Source organism: Phocoena phocoena, chromosome 9, assembly GCF_963924675.1.
Source record: "Phocoena phocoena chromosome 9, mPhoPho1.1, whole genome shotgun sequence".
Classification (NCBI taxonomy): domain Eukaryota; kingdom Metazoa; phylum Chordata; class Mammalia; order Artiodactyla; family Phocoenidae; genus Phocoena; species Phocoena phocoena.
Window position 1 is genome coordinate 39,300,109 of NC_089227.1, and position 21,024 is coordinate 39,321,132.

The following is a 21,024-nucleotide window of genomic DNA, read 5'->3' on the forward strand; positions in this document are numbered from 1 at the left end:
AAGTAGAGGGGCTGGAGATCTTGAGGGAGGGGTGGTGGGAGACTAAGGAGGCACGGTCTTGGTGGATCGCACTTCAGAGTATATATCTGACCCGAACGAATGTGCTTTAGGAAATCAGCCCAATTAGTGGACCAAACACACCAGTAAGGAGAACTGGCGAGTCGAAACACATGGCTTCGGTGTCCCCGGGCGCCTTAACAATAAGCAGCGGGTTAGGACGGCAGTCGATTTGCTCTGTGGCGTTTCCAGGCTGTGGTCACCGCGCCAGCCGGCGGAGCACGGGTATGGGCAGAGGGGCGCGGGAGATTCACGAGCAGGGGCAGCAAGCCTCCTGATTGACAGCCCGAAATCCGATCTTGTGAAAGAGACGCGGAGCCAATGGGAGGCAGCGATCCATCAGTTTGGATTGGAGGCCCCTGGAGGAGAAGTAGAGGAAAAACCACCGAATTGAGCTCTGTCAGAGGCGCTTTCGGCTTCCAAGGGGGAAGTGCTGGGCAATAATTAATGTTTTTATTAAAATTGGAGGGAATTTTTTGCAGCCGTTCGCCTAGCGTGGCCTTCAGGTGGGTCTTTCCAACAACTTTTTATGTCTCTCCAGATAATTGCATGGTTGTGGGTTGCAAAAACTATCCTTATGAAAGAGGTGTCTCCGTCTCTTTAGTCCCGTTAGGTGCAAAGCAAGTCTCGTTGATCGCCATTGCTAGTTTTGCACACGTTTGCGAATCAGAGCTGCCCGGGGTACACCGACCGCGCAGGGGAACATCGAGAGTGTAAATAAATACATCGCCTCTGGTTCGGATTTTTGCTACTGCCGAAAATATGTAAATTGTGAACTCTCTTGTCTCTCTTTGGATCCAGGTGAAGGAGGCGGTGTAGGGAGGGTTATTTTTGTGAATGGGACTGTCGGAGGGTAATTAGCTATGCAAATTCAAGAGCTTCATTCATGATTTTTTTTTTTTTTTTTGTAGCCTAAAAGCCATCTTGTTCCCCTCTAGGTTGATAGAAGTCCAGATCCCGAGGAAATCTCCAGCTAAATGCTCAAAATATAAAATACTGAGCTGAGATTTGCGAAGAGCAGCAGAATGGATGGATTTTATGACCAGCAAGTGCCTTACATGGTCACCAATGTGAGTGATCAGTTCGAAAGTTGCTGTTTATAAACTTGACTCCGACGGAGGGGGTGGGGTGGGGAGGAGGGAGAGAATGAGGAGGGAGGGGGCAAGGGGGCTGGGATTGCAGATACTTTATCTGCTTTGTTGCCACTGTAGGGCGACTCTGCTTCTAGAAGCCCAATCTTCAAAATGAGCTTACCTTTCAGTGATCTGGATAAGGCATAGTTTTGTTTTTAAGACTCCTTTTTCTGATTAAAGTGCTCAAGATGAGTGGAAGAGGAGATGGGGGGCAGCAGCAGCTGCTGCTCTCAAAGTTTTTGGCTGGGTTTGTCTGCCACATTGAAAAGAATGAAGTTGAGACAAATGCTGACACTTTTTGTTTATATGGGGTGTTTATTTTTTTCTTTTTTTTTTTCATTGTCTCTCTTACATTTTTCATTTCACCACTCTGTTTTTGTTCTTTTTTTAGGGGTGTTTCAGGGAGAATAAAATTCACTGTGTTTTAATCTAGCGTTGATCCAGCCTAAAACGACTTTAAGTGTAATTGCTTAATGTTGTTTTGATGTTGAGATACCATGGATATATGACTGATAAATAGTGTATTACCATCGGCACAGGGGAGCAACTCTCCCTGGCTGTTGAGTTCTCAGCATAAGCTTTCACTGTCAAATGAACACAGAAAATGATTATTGGAATTGATACGATGGACTTTTATTTTTCTATTTAGGGAGAAGATCCAGTAGACTTTTGTATGCATGTGTGTTTCTATGTGTGTGTGCCATGTGAGGTTTACATTCTTTTAAAGGATTTTATCTTTCCCTTTGTAGAATCAGCGTGGGAGAAATTGTAACGAGAAACCAACAAATGTCAGGAAAAGAAAATTCATTAACAGAGATCTGGCTCATGATTCAGAAGGTGAGGTTTGATTTTGGGCTGAATCCCCCCTCTTTACCTACACTTCCCACCCTCATAAAGAAGAGAAGCACTTCAGTCTTACCTTAAGAATAATACACTTTCAAATTACTGCATTTAACCAAGACTTTTATTTGGAGCAATTAACATGATGTGACAGTTTGCGTTGAGAGATATTTTATGGCTCTGTCACAAACTAATGCAAGAGGGAAATAAAAACAGTGACAACCTTCTTTTAATCATTCTTTTGTGTTTAAATACCTTTGTCCATATGGCATACAAGTAATCCCATACACTAAGGTCACAATTTTGAAATATCCAACACAGTGGGACAAATTAGGCAGCTGTGCACACTGCTTAATTTCTCTTTTCTCCTGTGTTAGAAGTTGAGCAATGTAAGTGATTGTTTGATTTCCCATCCCCTTACACTAAAACCATATACTGTTATCAAACTTTTCACTGATGATTTTGATGACCACATGGTGAGGCCTTAAAATGTTCAATGAATCATAATCAAGGCCTAATTAGTAATTATAATACCTATTTGGGAAATTGGGTCACAGATTCTTTTTATGAACTCTTGGTAGGAGGTCAATATATTATAAATTATTCCAGCCCTATGCAGGCATTCATAATAAACTTATCATACTTAGATTTAATTACCAAAGTTCAGTTTGCCATTTAGATTAGGTATATTGGATTCTGAAACATCCTCAAATCTTCATATAAGTATAAATAAGTTACACATGCCTCTCCCTCCCTACTATGACAGAATACACAGATTTGGACTTGATAATAATCAGGTACCAGAGAATTATCTCTCTGACTTTTGTAAACCCATTCCTGTAGAAATTTTCTTCCAAAATCTTGTATTTAAAAGTTGTCCCTTTTAGTTTTGAGGCGTTGAACTTCAAAACATATAGTACTTTGAGAATTATACAATGTACTGTTACATGTTTTATATAAGATTCGGAAGATAGAAATAAAACGTTTTTCAGTCGTTCTCATTTTTCCCCTACTACTGTTTTAGCAAGAGTTGAATATATTTAAGAAAGGTTTCTGTGGATAGACATGCCTTTACCTCAGCCTTTTTGAGTTCTAGTGTATGCGTGTTGTTTGATGTCCCTAAGCTTATTTATTAAGCTAATGTTAAAAAGGGGAAAAAAAAGATATTGAGAAGTGTTGCTTAATAGGCATCAAAATGGGCAGGATTATTGATATAATTAAGTTATAAATCCTGATTTCTTTTTATATTGACGCCCCTCCCCAAATTAAATTGATCTATAGTACTATTTAATGTAGGCTAAAGGTTTGCAAATCTTTTGTTTATGTCTTTGACTTGTTTTTTAGAACTCTTTCAAGATCTAAGTCAATTACAGGAAACATGGCTTGCAGAAGGTAAGGCAAAAAATTGCTTTCAAAGGAGGGGAAAAGCAACTCTAGAAGGGGAGGGAAAAAAAGTCCTGAACTTGCTGTCTTAATGTTCAGCCCAATTAATTGAGCTCTAAAAGAGCCACCTCATGTGTCATGCATACATTAGAGCCTCTGATGAGTTTGTCTTCGGGGAATCTGGGACTGCACTACCCAGTGTCATCACAAATTACCAGGAGAAATTGCTTCCAGCTCACAATCACATCTGCTTTTGGCAAGAACTAATGCACCAAGACTTCAAGTTCTAAGCCTCTGTTCAGATTTTAATTGCAATTGATCAGGTTTATATTATTGTACCTCGAGAGACCTCCTAGAGCCAGAACTCAGCTTGCTGTTTCCTTTAGAGCAGCGCATATCATTATTTGGTGTTCTGGCGGAGGACTTTTCTGATGGCAGAAATTAGTTTCTCTGGGTTCATCAGGACGGGATGCTTCAAGATTTAAGTGCAAGTGTCTTCTTTCCACCTTGTTCACAACACAGAACGTTAGGTGTGTATCCAATGCTAAGGAAATCCATGGCTTTAAAATAAATCTTGGGGGGATTGGAGGATTTTTAAAATGTTTTCTGTTTGTTACTATAATGTGATGTTTGTTGAAATTGACCTTTGCTATTATAACAATTTTATTAGGATTTATTTAATATAGCAAGGAGATATTTAAAGGCATTACTTTTATTTTTGATTGCTTTTTGATAAAATTTTGTGTTGCAGTCTATTGTATCTTTTTTTGTGAAACTTTATTTTATAGGAAGAAGGAGCTATTGCGTCAGTACAGCTTTATACAACTTGAGAAATGTCTAATGTTGAGGGACTTTTGTTGGCGTCTATAATTTGAAATTTTTCTTTTGGATTTGGTACACTAAATGTGAAATAATAATTTTATCCTACGATGTGTTCTGTGGGAAATACAAAGAGAAAATTATAGATATTTAGGTATTGAGTATAGTTGTGTTATTTCTGTCTCTGCATTACATGGGAAACATGCAATTTTTGGAACAGATTTTTAAGATGGTTCAAAGAAGAGAGAGGGTCTCTTTAAATGGAACCCAAGCATTGCTGTTGCTACTTTGAGGCAGACTGCTGTGTTTTTTCTAGTGGTCTTGCTTGCAGTTGATCAAGTTGCTGTTAGCATGTAAAATAAGTTTCTTTGTTTTGCTGATATTCTAGTTCTTCCAAAGGGCTTCTGCAATCTTTAGAAAGCTTTTAAGTTAAATAGCTTTTCCAGTATCGCTTTGCAAGGGTGATTGTATTTGTATGTTAATGAAAGGTAAGTATTAATGAAAGTTTTAGTTACATTTAAAGGTCATTTTGCTTGTCACTGTAAATGAAACTTATTGCAATAGATTACTTATTATTGCAACATAAGCCGTATATTCAAATGTAACTTTCTCAAGAAAAATCTGCACAGAGGCTCTTGCATGAATTTTATCTGTTAGTTTTGCAAAGTTAAATGTTGTGAGAACATTATGTTTATGAGGGAATTTATTCGCTTATCCAGAATACCTTCAGATATCTATTTTAATTGTTCTGGAAGGTTTGTTGGTTCTTAAGATGTTTAAGTCTCATTGATTCCAAGTCAGTGCACTTGCTGGCAGATTTTGAATGTGCACAGCAACTCTGTTCCTGGAATTAAAAAATGTGGAATCTGTGACAGACTCTTACCATTTTATAATCAGTTTCAGTGCAGTGTTTTACTTTTGACTTGTTTTGTTTCTTTGTCCCTCAGATAAGTGATTTGGTAATTTATCCAAGTTTATTTTAAAACCCTGCACTGAATATTCTTACCCATGATAATTAACTTACCTGTAAATCAGATCTGAAGATTTAGCTTTATGTAAAATAAACCTAGAAAATGATTGATGTATTTGAAAGAACATGGACTTTTACTTAGAAAAGAATTTATAAGCTTAAATAAGTTCAGGAATTAATCCTCGAAGTGTTTTATTGAATACCCAGGTGGGCTCCTATTTACAAACCATGAGTAAGATTGCATTTGAGGATAATTTAAACATTTGTTCAGAATACTTTACGTTAATTTATCCTGTCATGATATAAGCATAACAATTAATTTTATTTTTTAAAATCTAAGAGTAAGAAGAGAGGTGGGTTTTTAAAATTATCTGTTAATGAACTGCATTTATTTTTAGCAATTTTATATAATTATGCTATTTGCATTAGCATGTTAACTTATCCCACATCTTGAACAATATTAGCTAAGAAGAGATCTCAAAATTATACTAGTTTATTTGTAGCTAGATCTGTTCATTTATGTTCTTCTGGTCATCCAGAAATTAAAACATTGCCAAGCTGGCAGACTATAAACTGTTTACATATTTCTTTTCATAATTCTTTATTGCCAAGGAAGGGACCATGGAATTTTAAGGCATCTTGACCCTTTTTAAAAAGACCATTGGCAATTAACCAAGTTTCTCCCTTAAGAATCCCACTGGGAAGTTAAACAGGTCTAAAAATGTTACTAGGCAGGAGAGTCAAGGTACTTGTAATGTGTCATATGAATTTTTAAAAAATTATCGAAGTCCCTAAATACTTGGGAAATAATATATTGTTTCAGGTTTAATTTATTTTTTTCCTGTAAAAATTTTTATAAGGTAGACCCGAAGTGTAACATGGATTGGTCAGAGGTAAATTATTATGGATTATGAAATGTGTTTTATGTCCAAGGAAAAATTTGGATAGATAAGGTAGGACTTATTTGAGGGTGGAGTTGGAACCAGTATTTTCAATTCACTAAAGTCCTCTCCAAAAAATATGCTTCCATTCTTCCCCCAAATTTCTAAACAGGGATCAAAAATATGTTTTTGAAGAATATAACTTTATATTAGTATCAGTTTTGAAGTACTAACACTGCAATTTTAAGGTTTTTTAACATATACACCACAATTTTAAAAAATCACATCTTATTCTGAAGAAAATTGAAAAGGTAATGTTTTCAGTGACCAGAGTAGCAGTTAAAAAAGTGAAGAATGTGCTTATTTTAAATTTTGCCATAGCCACTTTATATTGTCATTTTACTGTGTACAATTCTTTATTTATTGATTCTTTGACTTTTGAATTAGATTGCCACTGACAGAAAGGCAATTCCAATTATTTGATCCCATGAAATAATGAGTTCAAATATCAATTCTATCAACATCCTGGTAACGTCCTGTTTTTTTAAGTGGTGCTTTAAGGAAGGGCGTCCTAGAAATTCATAGTTAAAATGGAACCTTTTGTGTGGGGGGGACAGAAATAGAAGGATGTAAAATTGAGTTAAAAGAGGATCACGTTCTTTTAAAGTTGCTTGTTAAAGTCTACCTTTAACACAACTTAAAGAAAAAGAATACATTTCATATGTATCTAATATAAATACATAGCAACTTTTGAGTGTCATTTTTGATGTTGGTCTAGATGTCCTTGAGGTTTCTTTTCATCAGTAATATTAAGGAAAATTGTCGATAGTGATTCGCTGCCATCAGGGTAGAATGTTTTTCAATTGTGTGGTAAGTCAAGTTTCGTGATGCCAGGACACTTTAGTCAAAGTTGTGCCTCCAAGAATAACCTTTCTACACTAAAGATTATTATTACCTCATGCCCTCATGCCGATAAGCTTTTTTCCTTTTGTTTTATGTGACCTTCTATTAATAGTCAGGTTTGCTGAAAAGTAGAGATGTCATTCTATCTCATCAGTTCACTTTAGTGGCTGATACTAAATTTATAATCGAAATCATTTATTATGAATTTCATCAAATAATATGTGCTCTTGTTACTCAATATACATAATGCCACCCATAATACACAGTAGTCATAATGTACTCATTTTTATTTTTTAAAAACTAGACTTTCTTTTTGAAACGGAACATAAATTGGGTATGTACTCACGATTTTTTAAAAAATGTGAGGCAGTAAGGAGAAAAAGCTTTAAAAACTACATTATTTTGTGTGGTTTAAATAAAAAAGGAATTGAGAGTTAGGCATTAAATTACAGAAGTCCATACTATTTCTTAGAGTTGAGCAAGAGTCATTGTATGGGGGGAGGGGGGAGCTACTATCCATCTTTTTCTTGTACCAGGAAATACTCTAAACTATGAAACAAAGACTTCTTGTTTGGACTTCATTAAAGGATAGCAGGTAGAGTAGATGTATTCTGTTTCTCAACATTTATTGGAAGTATATAAATGCATTTTCATCTAGTGCAAATACTTCTATTTGCAAAATAGAAAAATTTGTTAAAAATAGAATTCGGATTTGATGTAGCCTAGATATCGGTTTTCCAGAGGGTCCTAATACATGTTAATGAAATATTGCTGAACTTTTCTAATTCAGTTACAGAAAATGTATAATTTCTTGAATTTCATAATATAACTTTATTTCCTTTGATCTATGCACAACATTGTAATTAAAATAATAATAATGATAATAATAATAGAAGTCAGACCTCAGTAGCATTAGAGAAAATATATGGATAATAACAACAGCTCTGAGCTACGCTTAAGTTTTCAAGCCTCTCTATAGGTTAGTTAGGAAATTGAAGTTGATTTGAGACTAAAGACAACTAAAACTTACTGTTTTCTTTCTTTTAGAGCATACAGAAAGAATGCCTTTATCAATACTAAAGATGTTTTTGTCATGGGGAAAATGCCCCCCCTTTTTTCATCTGTTTCAATGTATTTATACTTCTGCATTAATTAATGTTTATACATTGGTACAATCATTTTAATGTTAAAAGCGATGTGGTATAAAACCAGGCTTAGCGGCCTCATGATTATTTCCTTCCATGGCCTGAAGCTTCATTTTAGGATTAAACAAAATATGACTGTGTGAAGGTTGATTTTCTTGTTGTTTTACTTTTATTTAAAAGAAAATTTAAATTTCTTTAGAGAAACTTGTTTCTTAACCCTGTGAAATGCTACTAAGTTCATCAATAAGCTATTATAATCTTAAGATAAAAAGAGCATTTGAATAATAAGAAAAATAAGGTATTTCTTTAATGGTTTGGCTTTTTTTCCCCCTTCCTTCTTTCCTTCCTTCCTTCCATCCACCCATCCATCCACCCATCCATCCATCCGTCTATCTTTACCTCTTTTCTTTTTTCCTTCTTAGTTTTATACATTCAAGTTTCTGTGACAAATTACCCTATAAAGCAGGATGGGTTAAACATATGTAAATATATATATGGATTTAATTTTGTCATTTATTTAAACGTGTACCTTAATGGATTTGAGCTGTATTTGAGACAGAGCAATAAAACTGGTATGTTTATACTGCAAGTTCAAGTTGACTTGCTTTAGCTCTCTGGAAGGGTGTGACATGAAAAGATTGCGGTTGGGCCCCATGGCTCATGCTGGACTGTGTTTTTGTGAATGGAGGCGGAACTCCAGCTCTGCCTGCTTGTCTGGAGGAATTGCTGAGGAGATCAGCTGTCTCATTCACGGGCAGAAAGAATGACTCATACATCTTCCGCCTTGTTTGGCTCCAGGTCATTGTTACAGTGGATAGAACTGGTTTTAATTAAATATTAACCCCTTTTCAACTTGACATTTGTTTCAGTTGTAATTTTTCCACTTTTTCCCTAGCTTTAAAAGAAAACCTGACAGGCGCCTAGTTTGTAAGGAAAAGGGGGTTTTTACTTGCTTGCAGCCAAACTTGGAAAATATTTCAACACTCACCTTTCCTTAAGTAATGATTATTACTTTATTTGAAGGTTTAAAATAAGCACAAAAGACGGACAAACTCTGTTTAAAAATTGTCCACTCCCCACCCCAGCCCCGCCCAAGAAATGTTAGTTAAGAAAGTATATTAAAATTCAAAAATAAGGGTTAGTGATTCTGTGACATCAAGATTGTGATTAATATTTTCATGGGTTTCTTTCTCATAATATGTATTGCGATGTAGTAGAACTAGAGAGAGAGAGAGAGAGAGACAGAGAGAGAGAGAAGAAACAACTTTGGATAATAATGTAGGTAAATGGCTGAGAGTGCAAATACTTCCCTTATAAAGGCGAAGTCCTGAGACTTGATGGCAACTTGTCTATTAATGTGTGATGAACTGATAGAAGTGCTCCAGCTATTACCAGTAAAATCCACATGCTTCATCTTCTTGAAAGCCTTTTATTGGTCTTTTGGTATATACTTTCTCTTCTCCTTTCTTACTCTTTCCCCTTCCTCTTTAATTACAGAGTGTGGGGAAACATTTTCATTCCCCAAAGGTGATTATTCCAAGCATAGTTTATTATAGATAGCAGTGAAAAAACTAATTTATTTTTAGGTTGGCCTCTATTGTTAATTTTCCACTTTGGAGTTGGTATGGCTTGCCGCAAATTTTCAGGAAGCTGTAGTTTGCTACTTCACAGAATTCCCCGTGAATGGAGGAAAAAAAGGAAATGTACGATACGAGTGTGGCAATACTTTGTCATATTTTCCTTGCCCAGATCCAACTTGTGTTTTTCGTTAGCTGCTTTCCTTTGACTCTAACTTGAAGTTAGAGGTAGACTTCAGCTTTTGTCCATTTAAGTAGCATGCTGCTTCATTTGGTCTATTCAGTTTCTTAAGATTAGCTTCTGTGAAAATGTGAGTCATATGTTTTTTGTTAAAATTCTGGAATATGTTCAGGCATAAGTGTGAAGTATTTATTCAGTATGTTAAGGAGTTAGAACAGAAATAGCAGTTCTTATTCTTTTTACAAAATTGTTGGTATGTAGCTATTTTCTGTATTTGTGAGGTATAACTTCTGGTTTCTTCTCCTCCTGAAGTTTTCCCTCCCCATCTCCCATCTCCCAACATACGCTGCTTATCCATCAGCGATTTTTATGCCTTTCTTGCAGTGATATATATCATTGAATTGCAACTTTGTCTTCTGATAGTAAGAAAAAAAAAGTCTGGCCTTTGGGACAGTCATACCAGCATATTCTGTTACAAATACATTTTTGTTACTCACCCGCTATTTTTAGCTATTCCTGTAAAGGGATATTAAGTTTTTATTAGATTCTTGTAAATGTTGGCTTTTTAAAAGCATAGTAATTGCTGTGGTTGATAATTTTGCATCTCAGTAGTTATCTGGGTTTAGCCGTTAATTTCAAAGGAAAACCAAAACCTGTGGATATGGTGGGAAAAATGTGTAGGATTTGATTCTGTCTGCCTGCTGTTATTTATTAAATAGATATTAAAAACACTTTGTAATTTTTTTGGTGAAAAGACTTATTTTAATGGTTACTCCTCCACTTATAATTTGTGAGTCTTTGAGAAAAATCAGGTTTACTGTACTGTCAAAAAAATGTTTATAGCTAAGAGAATGCTAATGTACAAATTTTAGCTGCGATTTTTATCCGTCTCCAATATAATTCATTAGAAGTAAAGATATTAAACTTGCATTGTAATGATTTGAGTAGTACTGCATGTGTGAATTGAAAAAAAGGGATGGGTGGTGGAGGTTTGGAAAGAAGAATATAAGTAATGTTTCTTGAGTATCTGATATTGTGTCTGGCGTTGTGTTTAGACTATTCCATTTAATCCTCATGAAAAACCTATATTATCACTGTTAAACTGATGAGTAAAATGGAGTTCAAAGAGGTTAAATAATGTTACACAGTGTACACAGCGTAACATAGAACAATGATTTGAAGGTTGTTGGCCTTTAGTTAACCTTGGTATCAGGTATTAGTGGAATCGGAAGAAAAAAATACCTCTTCCTCCAGTACAGGCTGATCAAATAGGTATCAGTTCTAATTTGGAAAAAAGCACTTAATTTGTTTGGTTTTCTTAAGTGGCAGAGGATGGAATTTGTCTTCAATAAACTTAAGTATTGGTGTACAGAAGAAAGTTGTTAGAAAATAATTGAATGTCAAACTGCATATGTCTTGGTAATAGGCAAGATTATCGTTTGTTCCACTCTTAATAATATAACATAAATTTTATTCAACCAAATATTTGTTTTTTTAAATCCTATTAAATAAGCTGACACAACAGACATTTTAATTCTATGTATGTTGTGTTCCTTTTTTATACAGAATTTTTTAAATGTAGAATTACTTTTTATATGAATTTTTTTTCTTAATTACCAACACAAAACTTTTTCAACAAAGACTGATTATGTTAATAAGAATTCCCCATACAGAATAAGCACTTTAAAAAAAATTAATTGACATCTGTTTTAGTATGACTTGACTGGATAAAAAGTTTCACTCTTAGATAATACTAGTAAAGTAATACTAACTAATCAGGTTATAGCTAAAGTTAATTAGGATTATAACTCATTATAAACCCAGCTTTTATATAGCTTGTATGTCGGTAAGTGTGCATATTTGCGTGTGCAGATGAAAACTCATTTTTTTAATATGTCAATTTGGAATAGGTTATTTTGACATCTAAATTAACTGTGATGAAAATATTCTAGAAGTGAAAAATGTACTTGTGTTTTGATTGCCGAATACATTAAGTTCTTGCTCTTCAGAATTTTTTTCCTTTACTAAAAATAGGGTAGTCATTTGACATTAGGACTGATGAAATAGTGATATTTTTTTGTTAGTACTAGTCACCTGGAAAATATTTTGCATGAAAAGATGGAGTTTGTTTTTATTATTTATTATTTTTATTATTGTGACCATAATCATTGAGATATAATATTTTATTATATATGACCAAAATCAATGATAATCTTTTCATGTAAAAAACTTTGTCACATATTTTGGCCAAATTTAGGGCAAACATTTTTAATTATGGTAGTCTAATTGGCAGTAGACCGAACATATCAAAAGCAGATATTTCTAAAAAGCAGAGGGATATGTGTAGTAATTACACACCATTTGGAAGAATTGTGTGGTTAATTTAAATGGGCCGCTTAAGCACAGGCAGTAGGTGCATTGAAATACTTCTTACTCCATTCTTGCAAAAACAAAAAACAAAAAATACCCCACTGCATCTAATGGAATTCCTGTAGCTTCTTTTATTTTGCATGTTTCTTTTATTTCCACGTGGCAGGTGAAATTCAGAGGGACTACAACTTCCACCATTTTATTTCTGACATACGTGTTTTCTGGGTGACATTGATGATGGCTTCTATTTCTCCTCCCAAATATTGCTGTCAATGCCATTTTAAATATGAGCTCATTGGCAAATAATCATAGGTTTGGTCTCAGTCTAAAAAGCTCTTCCATGAGAGATCTTACTTGACATTCTTTATGGCAGTTTCTCTCTTAATTTTGGCAGTTTCTCTCTTAATTTTGTTTTCATTTTTTTTTTTCTCAGCTCAGGTACCTGACAATGATGAGCAGTTTGTGCCGGACTATCAGGCTGAAAGTTGTAAGTATACTATGACTCATCTCTTGAACTTTTCTTTGTCTTTGTTTCCTGTTTTTATCCTTTCTCTTTGGTTGGTCTCCACTTCCAGTGTCTTTTCTTGCATTGTGTCCATGCCTTTTTAGCTTACAGTCATGAGGTGATTGTATTTGTCAGGTTGTGACCTCAGTAGAACCCCTGTAGGATCTGAAAAGAGCTTAGGAAAACTGATTGGATTAAAAGAGGGTCCTGTTCTCTATTTCGTTAATATCCTTGGAGAAGAAACAGGGTGTGATCCATGAACATGCAAGTGTTTACGTCCAGCTTTTCAGTATGTCCAGCAGGAAAAGTGTGTGTGCTGATGGGAGACGGTCAGTAGTTCAAATCCTCATGAGATTTATTGTATAACATAAAAATCTTAGACCACACATCCTCTGGCTTATTGTTTTATTTTACACTCATGAACTTTCACCTGCTTGGATTTAATTTTTAGCCTCATTATCTGCTTCCCGGTTGCAGTCACACAAATGCAAGTAGCCATTGGCTTCTCTTAGGATCCCTTCTGTGTTTCTTTCCCTGAGCCTTGCTCCAGGGCTTGTCATAGCATGCAAGAGGAGTGATTCAGGGGTTCTCCCCTCCTCTAATCAAAGAATGAGCATTTTGCCTGTATCAACATGGTTGCCTCGGGGTTTGCTTCCGATATTTATGGTTTGCCTCTATCAGCAAACTGCAGCTATTGACCTGAGGTGTGAATAGTAAAGATAAGGGTATAAATGCCATCCTGATTATAAAACTGACGTAATACATTTTTGTTCTTTTAGCACCAATTAAAGCTCTAACTTGTTTCATTTTTCCAGGCCATTGACGGTTTCACAGGAGGCAGTAGCAACAGCAACAACAGATGCTTAATACCTTACAACTTATCAAACCCATATTTTCACACCTAATATCATAAATCTAACACAAATACCTACGTTACTTTGAGTAACAGATGTTCGTGTGCAATGTTTTCAGCTTTTATGTTTGCTATCTTACATTTCCCAGGTGTCAAGGGTTGTAAGAGGTTTCTTCCAGATTCTCTCCCGTGTTACATATTTTAGTTCGGCGTCATTACAATTTTTTTTCATTTGTGGTAAAATATATATTACAGAAATTTAAATCATTTGAATCATTTTCAAGTGTGCATTTCAATGGCAGTCACGTTGTTGTGCAAACATCAACACCATCCATTTCCAGAACTTTCTTATCATCCCTACTGAAAGTCTGTACTTACTAAAAACTAACTCCCCACTTACCCTGCCCCCAGCACCTGGTAACTGCTGTTGTATCAGCTTGATTTTTGATCTGAGAAGAGAATTTTCTGTACTGTTTGATATATTTATTAGACATAGGACTTCAAGAAACCTGTTCAGCTAAGGTTTAGACCTTAATTAGAGACTCTTAGAAATTCCCGGAAGGATGATGGCTAAGGATGACAGCTAGGCAAGGTCTCCCTTTCTTCGGTGAAGTGTGGGAAGAGAATGGTCACATTTCCACATGTCCCTTCCTGTGAGGCACTGGAGTTCTTTCTAAAAACTAAACCTGTCATCTGAGTGGGAGAGTTAGTCTCACGGAGTCATTTTATATCTGAAGAAATTGGTAATGATTTTAATACTCTACCATGACTAAAGGTAATTTTTTATTCCTTTTCTCATTTGCCGTCTTTTTGTTTTTTCGTATTCTTGATTAATTCGTCTCCTTGAACTCACTTCTCTAGGTTCATAGCATATGATTTTCTCTTTCTTTCTTTATTCCTTTGATTACTCCTTCTCAAGTCACTCATCCACTTTCTCTGTCTTTCCCAGGCTCCTGTCCCCAGACCTTTCCTCTTCTTTTTCTTATGCCGTGCCAGCACAGTCCCACGGAACTTTCTGCGATGATGGGAATAATCTATGTCTGTACCGTTCAGTATAGGAGCCACTAACCACATTCCTCATTGAGCACTTGAACTGTGGCTAATGGGACTGAAGAAATTAATTTTTAATTTATTTATTTTTTATGACTTTAAATGTATGTGAACACATGTGGCTATCAGCTACTGTGGTCAGCATGCTTCTGTTGAGCTATGTCTCCTACGTCGTTTTCTCTAGTGCGGGTCTCCAGTCTGTCCCCGTCTACTGAACGTCTGGTGCCCCTGATCCACCACTGAGGTCCTGGTGCAAATTAGAAAAACGCAGCACCTCTGCACTCACCCCCTCCGCCCTCAGCTGAGCATCAGCATAAAACACCATTTACATAGCACCCCCAGTTTTCAATGTGATTCTCCACTGACAGTACACTCTCAGTAAGGCCAATGGTGAAATCTTTACTTTTTTTCTGCCCAGCATCTCTCTTCAACTTCTGTTGCCCTTCTAAGTTGATGGCATCACCAATCCAAGCTGAAAACCTTTACCTTCAGTCCGTCCCAGTTCTTTACCATTAACCTCCCTTTGCTTACCAAGTTGTTAATTCTGCGTCTCAAAAGTATCGTAATTTCATGGCTTCGACTCCATTTCTAATATTTCACTGCCTTAGTTCACACCCACTTTCTGCCTCCACGGAACCTGTGAATCAGCCTTTCTGTTGGTGTTCTTGCCTTCGGGTTTCCCTCCTTCCAGTCTGCTCTCTGCAATGATATTAACACACAGCCATGTGACCTTGTTAATTTTCTCTTTAAACTTCTTTCAGGACAAAGTCCTAATTCTTTAGCTGTACAGAACATTGTTCTATAACCTGGGCCTTGGCTATCTTTTCAGTTTTAACTCTTGCTATCCCAGCACCCTGTGTCTCTCCATTCTCTAAACTTGAGCCTTTCTAATTTTTCAGTCCCCCAAACAGAGTGAGCTCTCTTATGCCTCTTTACCTTTGCACGTGTTCATTTTGCTTTAAAATTTTTTAAAATTTTGCTTTGCAGTCTGGTGTACCTCCAACTCCAGACTCAGCTGCGAGTTCACCGCGCTGAGGTCTTTCTTGACCTTTCTTTGCGTCCTTACCCTGCAGAGTTAGACTCTATAACATCTTGTATCTTCTGTTTATTATAATATTGTAGATACATGTCAGTAAGACGGTGAACTTCTTGAGGATTAGGAGCATGTCATAGTCAGTATGCCTGGCATGTTTCAGAAGCACAATAAGTAAAATTGTTGTCATAACCACGATCAGCTTCTTAGTGCTGATTTTCTCCTAAGTATTTTCAAAGTCCTAATTCCCTTCCTAAGGTAGAAACATCTGATCATGCCTTAAAGCATTATATATAGTGTCCTTCTGGAAAAACGTGCTAAAACCGTGAATGTTTAGCCAAGCACTTTCAGAATGCTGAAATTTTATTTTACTTCAATGAGTGAGTATTTACAGTTTAACAAATATGGCTCTAGGACTTGTGAATAAAACACCTAATTATAAAGGGAAACCTATAAACACACGTAAAAATAAATCTGAAATAGTCTAATAAGAAGAAAGTGGAGATATGATTTAAGTTTCACTGACTTAAAGGACTATTGTTCGGATGATGGTGACCAGCTAATTTCTGTCTTCACTGAGGATGGAGAAAGAGGGAAATAATTTAAATAGAGGAATAGGGCATATGGATTAGACTCTAAAGAGCATTTCTGGATGGAGAAGGTTATCAAATATTGGAATTGAAAGGCCATCTTGTCTCCTAAATGCCCTTTGCAAATGTTTGATACTTGTCTGTCTGGAAAAGCTTAGTGGGGCAGAGGGATCCTATCTCTAGGAACAGAAGGAAACTCCATCCCCTCTGTGTGGCCCGTCTATAACTTCTATGGGGCTATTTTTTTCCGATGGGAATAATCAGATTTCCTTACATACCTCAATCGAATAAAATGCTTCTGTTTTTGCTTTTATTGCTTTAGCCCTTTGGTAAATGTAGGTTAGGAGAATGAATGGCAAGTTTCTGCCCAGCGCTGTATTACAGAACATACATTCGAGTGTAACGTGTATAAACATACGTAGAAGAGTAGTGAACAGAGCATTCAAAAAATCTGAAAAATGAAATTAAACCATAACACTGGGGTATTGCCTAAAAATTTTCCTGAGCATCTCTTATTATTTATAAAGTTTTTCTGTTGGAAACCTGGAATCTTAATGATGTCATGCTATAGTTTGGTAACCTTTGAAGGATGCTGACGTTTGAAGCATGTATAGACATTAAAAACAAATGAAAACAAACAAAAACATCATACAAGCCCATCCTAGGAATTGAATGGAGGTTAAGAAAAACAATTGTGTGGCTCAAACATACTGTTTCTTAGAAATGAATCTTTTCAGAATTCAGACACTGTGGAAAAAGATAGAATAACTTTAGGATATGCTTTAGTCCAGAGGAAGTAGAATTATATCTCTTCAGAAAAGAGAATTAAAAGAGTATTTAGAAAAATAGATGAGCCTTATCTTTCCAAAGTAGATACAAATTTGTGTATAGACTGAATTTTTGTAAATCATGTGTTTTAAATTCAGTACATCAATAATCTTATATTTTAAGTCATATACTTTTTATTTAGTTATATCACTAGTCTTAAAATCTACCACCCCTCATTTTCTTCATTTACAAAGTTGTGTGTTACTGTTTTTCTAACTTGTTCGTTTCCATTTGATTACATTAGTTCCTTTCCATGTTTCCTCTACAGTGATTCACATGATAGATGATATTCACATTTACATTTTATGTTCTCCCAGAACATTCCCAGGGGTTTAGCCAGGGTTATGCAAAATTCCCAGTAGGATAGATCCTTGTAACTCTACACCTTTCTTTCACACCCGAGAAAGAACACTGGAATGCAAATCAATTAGAATGATGTCATTAAAGGAAGAATAACCTTGACTCTTCTCTGATATATTTATGAAAGTAAATATAAAAAGTTTGCAAATTTCTCTACTTTAACTGAAGTTTGTAACACAATACTAGTGACCCATTCTGAAAATAATCAAGACAAACCAGTGTGTGCGGACTCAACTGTTTAAAGCCATTATTGCACGCGTGATACGTTGTCTATGTAAATGAAAGTCCTAGCTGCACTTCATCTTCGTAGGAATTAAAAAAAAAAAAAATAACACTTGGGGTGCTTTTTGCAGTGAAGTGGAGGAAAAAAATACCTTAACAGATTCATGTTACAAATCTGCTTCTGAAAAAAGCTGAAGTTAGGTCTATGCAGACCCTGACTGAATAATTCCTTTTATATTAACATGCGTTTGTCCTGGGTTGGAAAGTTCCACTTAGTGTTTCTTAATTTTCTTCCTTTCTACTAAGCTACCTTCCTGCATTCTGTTCCTTTCTACACAGACAGTGAGTACTTTATAAAATTGACTTTTTGTTACTAATTTTGAAACCTTTACTTACCTGATTCATGTTTTGGATGTGACTGGTCAGGAAGATTTTGTCTTTTATTTCTCTAACTGCTTTTACCAGAAGGTGAGCACACATTCACAGAGGAATTCCGTTTCTGAGATTTGAGGAAATGAGTTTGTTACTGTGTTTTGTCTTCTTTTTAAACATTTTTGGAGGTAAATTTAAGCATGTCACCATCATCAGACTTAAACTATCCATTTCAAGGTTGAAGTGTCTTCTGCCTTTCTCACCTGCGATCATACATATGTGTACGATCTCAGCCATTGCCAGCCCTTGAAGGTTGATTTTTGTTGTGGTTTTTGGTCTGTTTGTTGCTTTGGGTTTTTTTTATTGTTTTTTTTTTTTTTTTTACAGTTTAAATATTTTATCAAAGCAATATATTGATAGAGTAGGAAAACACAAGTAAGATCATTCCCCATTTTTCACAGTTCCCTTCTCTAGAGGCAACCATTTTTTTTTCCTTTGTAGTTGGCTCACATACTAAATAATGTAATTGTACTGCAACTTATTGATTTATCAGTTTTAGGGTTTTTTTGTTTGTCCTGTTCAGATAGATAATCATTTTGGGTAGGTTTAAATTATTTTCCTGAAAGTCATCAGCTATGTAATTTTACATGAGTCCAGTAACCTTATTCACACTTGAGTGTGAATATGAATTATTTGGGAAGTTTATTCAAATGCAGCTTTATGGTCCCTATCTGTGAGAGTTTGACCGTTTAGGTCTGGAATTGGGCCCTGTAATTTCTAACGAGCTGTTAGGTGATTCTGATGCAGGCCTTCCAAGGAGCACAACGTTAGAAATTTTACTATCCTGTTATTTACTTATTTGTAGAATAAAGATAGCAGCATCAATTTTTTGCAATTAAGTTGTAAGATGGACTTGGCTATTCATACACAATTCATTATGTAATAGATACAGTTTCTGAAGATGTTATTAAGTAATATATTGTCATCTAATTGAAATATACTAGGGAATTAAATCTATATTAAAATGATACTGTTGAAGTGGTTTCTTCATTTTTATCATTTTTACTTGAGTTACTTGTGTTTTCCAATTGCAAAGACTATTTTCTACTTATTTTCTCTTACCTTTAGCTATAAGAAAGTCATGGCTGATTGTAGATCCCTGTCATCCTTCAATCAATTCTACTTTAGAAGGCTACCTAGTAAATTGTGAATTTTCCCAATCTGGTTAGAGAGAACCAAGCATTGGGGGCCCCATCCTTTTCCAAGTACATTCATTAGGGATTCTTGTTATTAGATAGTTTACTCTTCCATTGGTAGTGCACATCTGCCCTATCTATGCCAGTTTTGAGTCCAGCAGCCACATTTTCAGCAAAAAAAATTTAATTTGGTGCTTGATTGTTTCACAAGGAACGTATTTTTCAAACTAAAATAGAAACCCAGTGAAAAATGAGCTGCATCTTGCAATAATTTTCTTTTTAGATAACCTCCCAGGAATCCACGAAGTTTTAGAGAAGAAAGAAAATCTAAATAATACACCTTGGGCCTGTTTCTTAATCTTTATTTACTTATCCGTAAAATGACAAAGAAATAATCTCTCGAACCCAGGCAACATTGTGATTGTGACTCTTTTTCCACGCTCAAGGGAAAAAAGGAAGGGTAACATCTAAATATGGTAAATGCTTGCTTGAATTTGAAAGTGGACTTTAGAAAAAACATAATGGGGAAGTGTATAAATAGAAATTACAATAAATTACTATGTACTTATAAGTAAACAGTTGGATCAATTTTATTAAGATCTGCTCTAGGAGAGAGATCCCTTTCACAAATTTTGGTTCTACCGGTTTAGTCTTCATAAGGTAGATAGTTCAGACTCAGTGCCAAAGTGAAAACCAAAAGACAAAGGAAAACAACCCCACCGTCCAAAAAAAATTGGAGTTTGTTGTTTCCTTATAGCTGAAAGCTAAAATTACGTATCTCAACCCAAGATTGTAGCTTTTTGTTTCCTATTTTCTTTATCGTTCTTTAATTTTGCCTTTAGTATAACAAATTATCCTAGAAATTAACTTCAGAAACATGCTCAAAGTGAGTACGTCAACAAATGCTTTCCACTTAGCCTGCCTATAATTAGTAACAAATTATTTTGAGAAAAGTGTTCTGTGCCTTCTTTGGTTGAACGTTACTCAGTATTAAATAAGTATACCGTTATGCAGTAACTGGATTTATTAGTCTGAAAGCCAAACAGTATTTATTGGAAAATTTAGGTAAGGGATGAAGGTGGAAAAGTATTTGCAGAAGCAAAGTTATGTTCTTTGTTCTAGTATTTTTAATATATACAGAGATGCGTATATATATATATATAGATGAATAAAAAAAGCAAAAACAACATTTATTAGTATTTGCAAATAAAGCCAAAGCAGTCGTGAAAATGAGGACATTTGGGGGCCACCAAATGTATGTGAATTTCATGAAATCAGATATAAAGGACCGATGAAGAGATAATCTGAGCTAAACTGGTACATGAGAATCTTTATGTCATAATTGTATGTTTAGTGTTCTTATGGGGTTTTATTTATATCATTCTTTCTTTTCCATTTTTTCCCTTTTATAACATTAACGTCTACTTAATATGCACAGTGCTTATTTGCTTCTGTCTGTTAATGAATTTTCTCCTAATGAGAGTTTGTGCTGTGTCTCACTAAGTAAAAATGGTTGGTTTGATGGGGTTGCTTTTTTAAATCTAATGAATTGTGCCCCAGCAAGCACTCCTTTGCTTTGGCATTAGCTGAGGCTTTTGTGAACTCAAGAACGTATGTATCGACGATTTATCAGGAGTGGCTAGATTAAACATCCTACTTATATAATGTCTGATTAAAGTTTAAGAAAAACTGCTTTTGTGTGCTAATGATTTTGTATGCCATCTTTAACTCTTACTTAAATCTAAGGTTAGCAAAG

The 21,024-nt window shown here is 35.3% G+C and overlaps 1 protein-coding gene across 8 annotated transcripts in view; it reads left to right on the forward strand.

The window, feature by feature from the left end:
- Positions 1 to 1,055: 1,055 nt before the first annotated feature.
- Positions 1,056 to 21,024, forward strand: part of ETV1 (ETS variant transcription factor 1) — a 91,747-nt gene continuing 71,778 nt past the window's right edge. For 2 of the 8 annotated variants that reach the window (XM_065883359.1, XM_065883361.1), the window contains exons 1-2: positions 3,883 to 3,943; positions 12,693 to 12,746. In XM_065883359.1, coding sequence (XP_065739431.1) covers positions 3,883 to 3,943; positions 12,693 to 12,746 — 115 coding nt within the window. Of the gene's footprint in view, positions 1,128 to 1,378; positions 1,466 to 1,939; positions 2,028 to 3,374; positions 3,423 to 3,882; positions 3,944 to 12,692; positions 12,747 to 21,024 lie in introns of those variants that run through there. The other 6 variants (XM_065883362.1, XM_065883356.1, XM_065883355.1 and 3 more) reach the window with 6 other exon arrangements.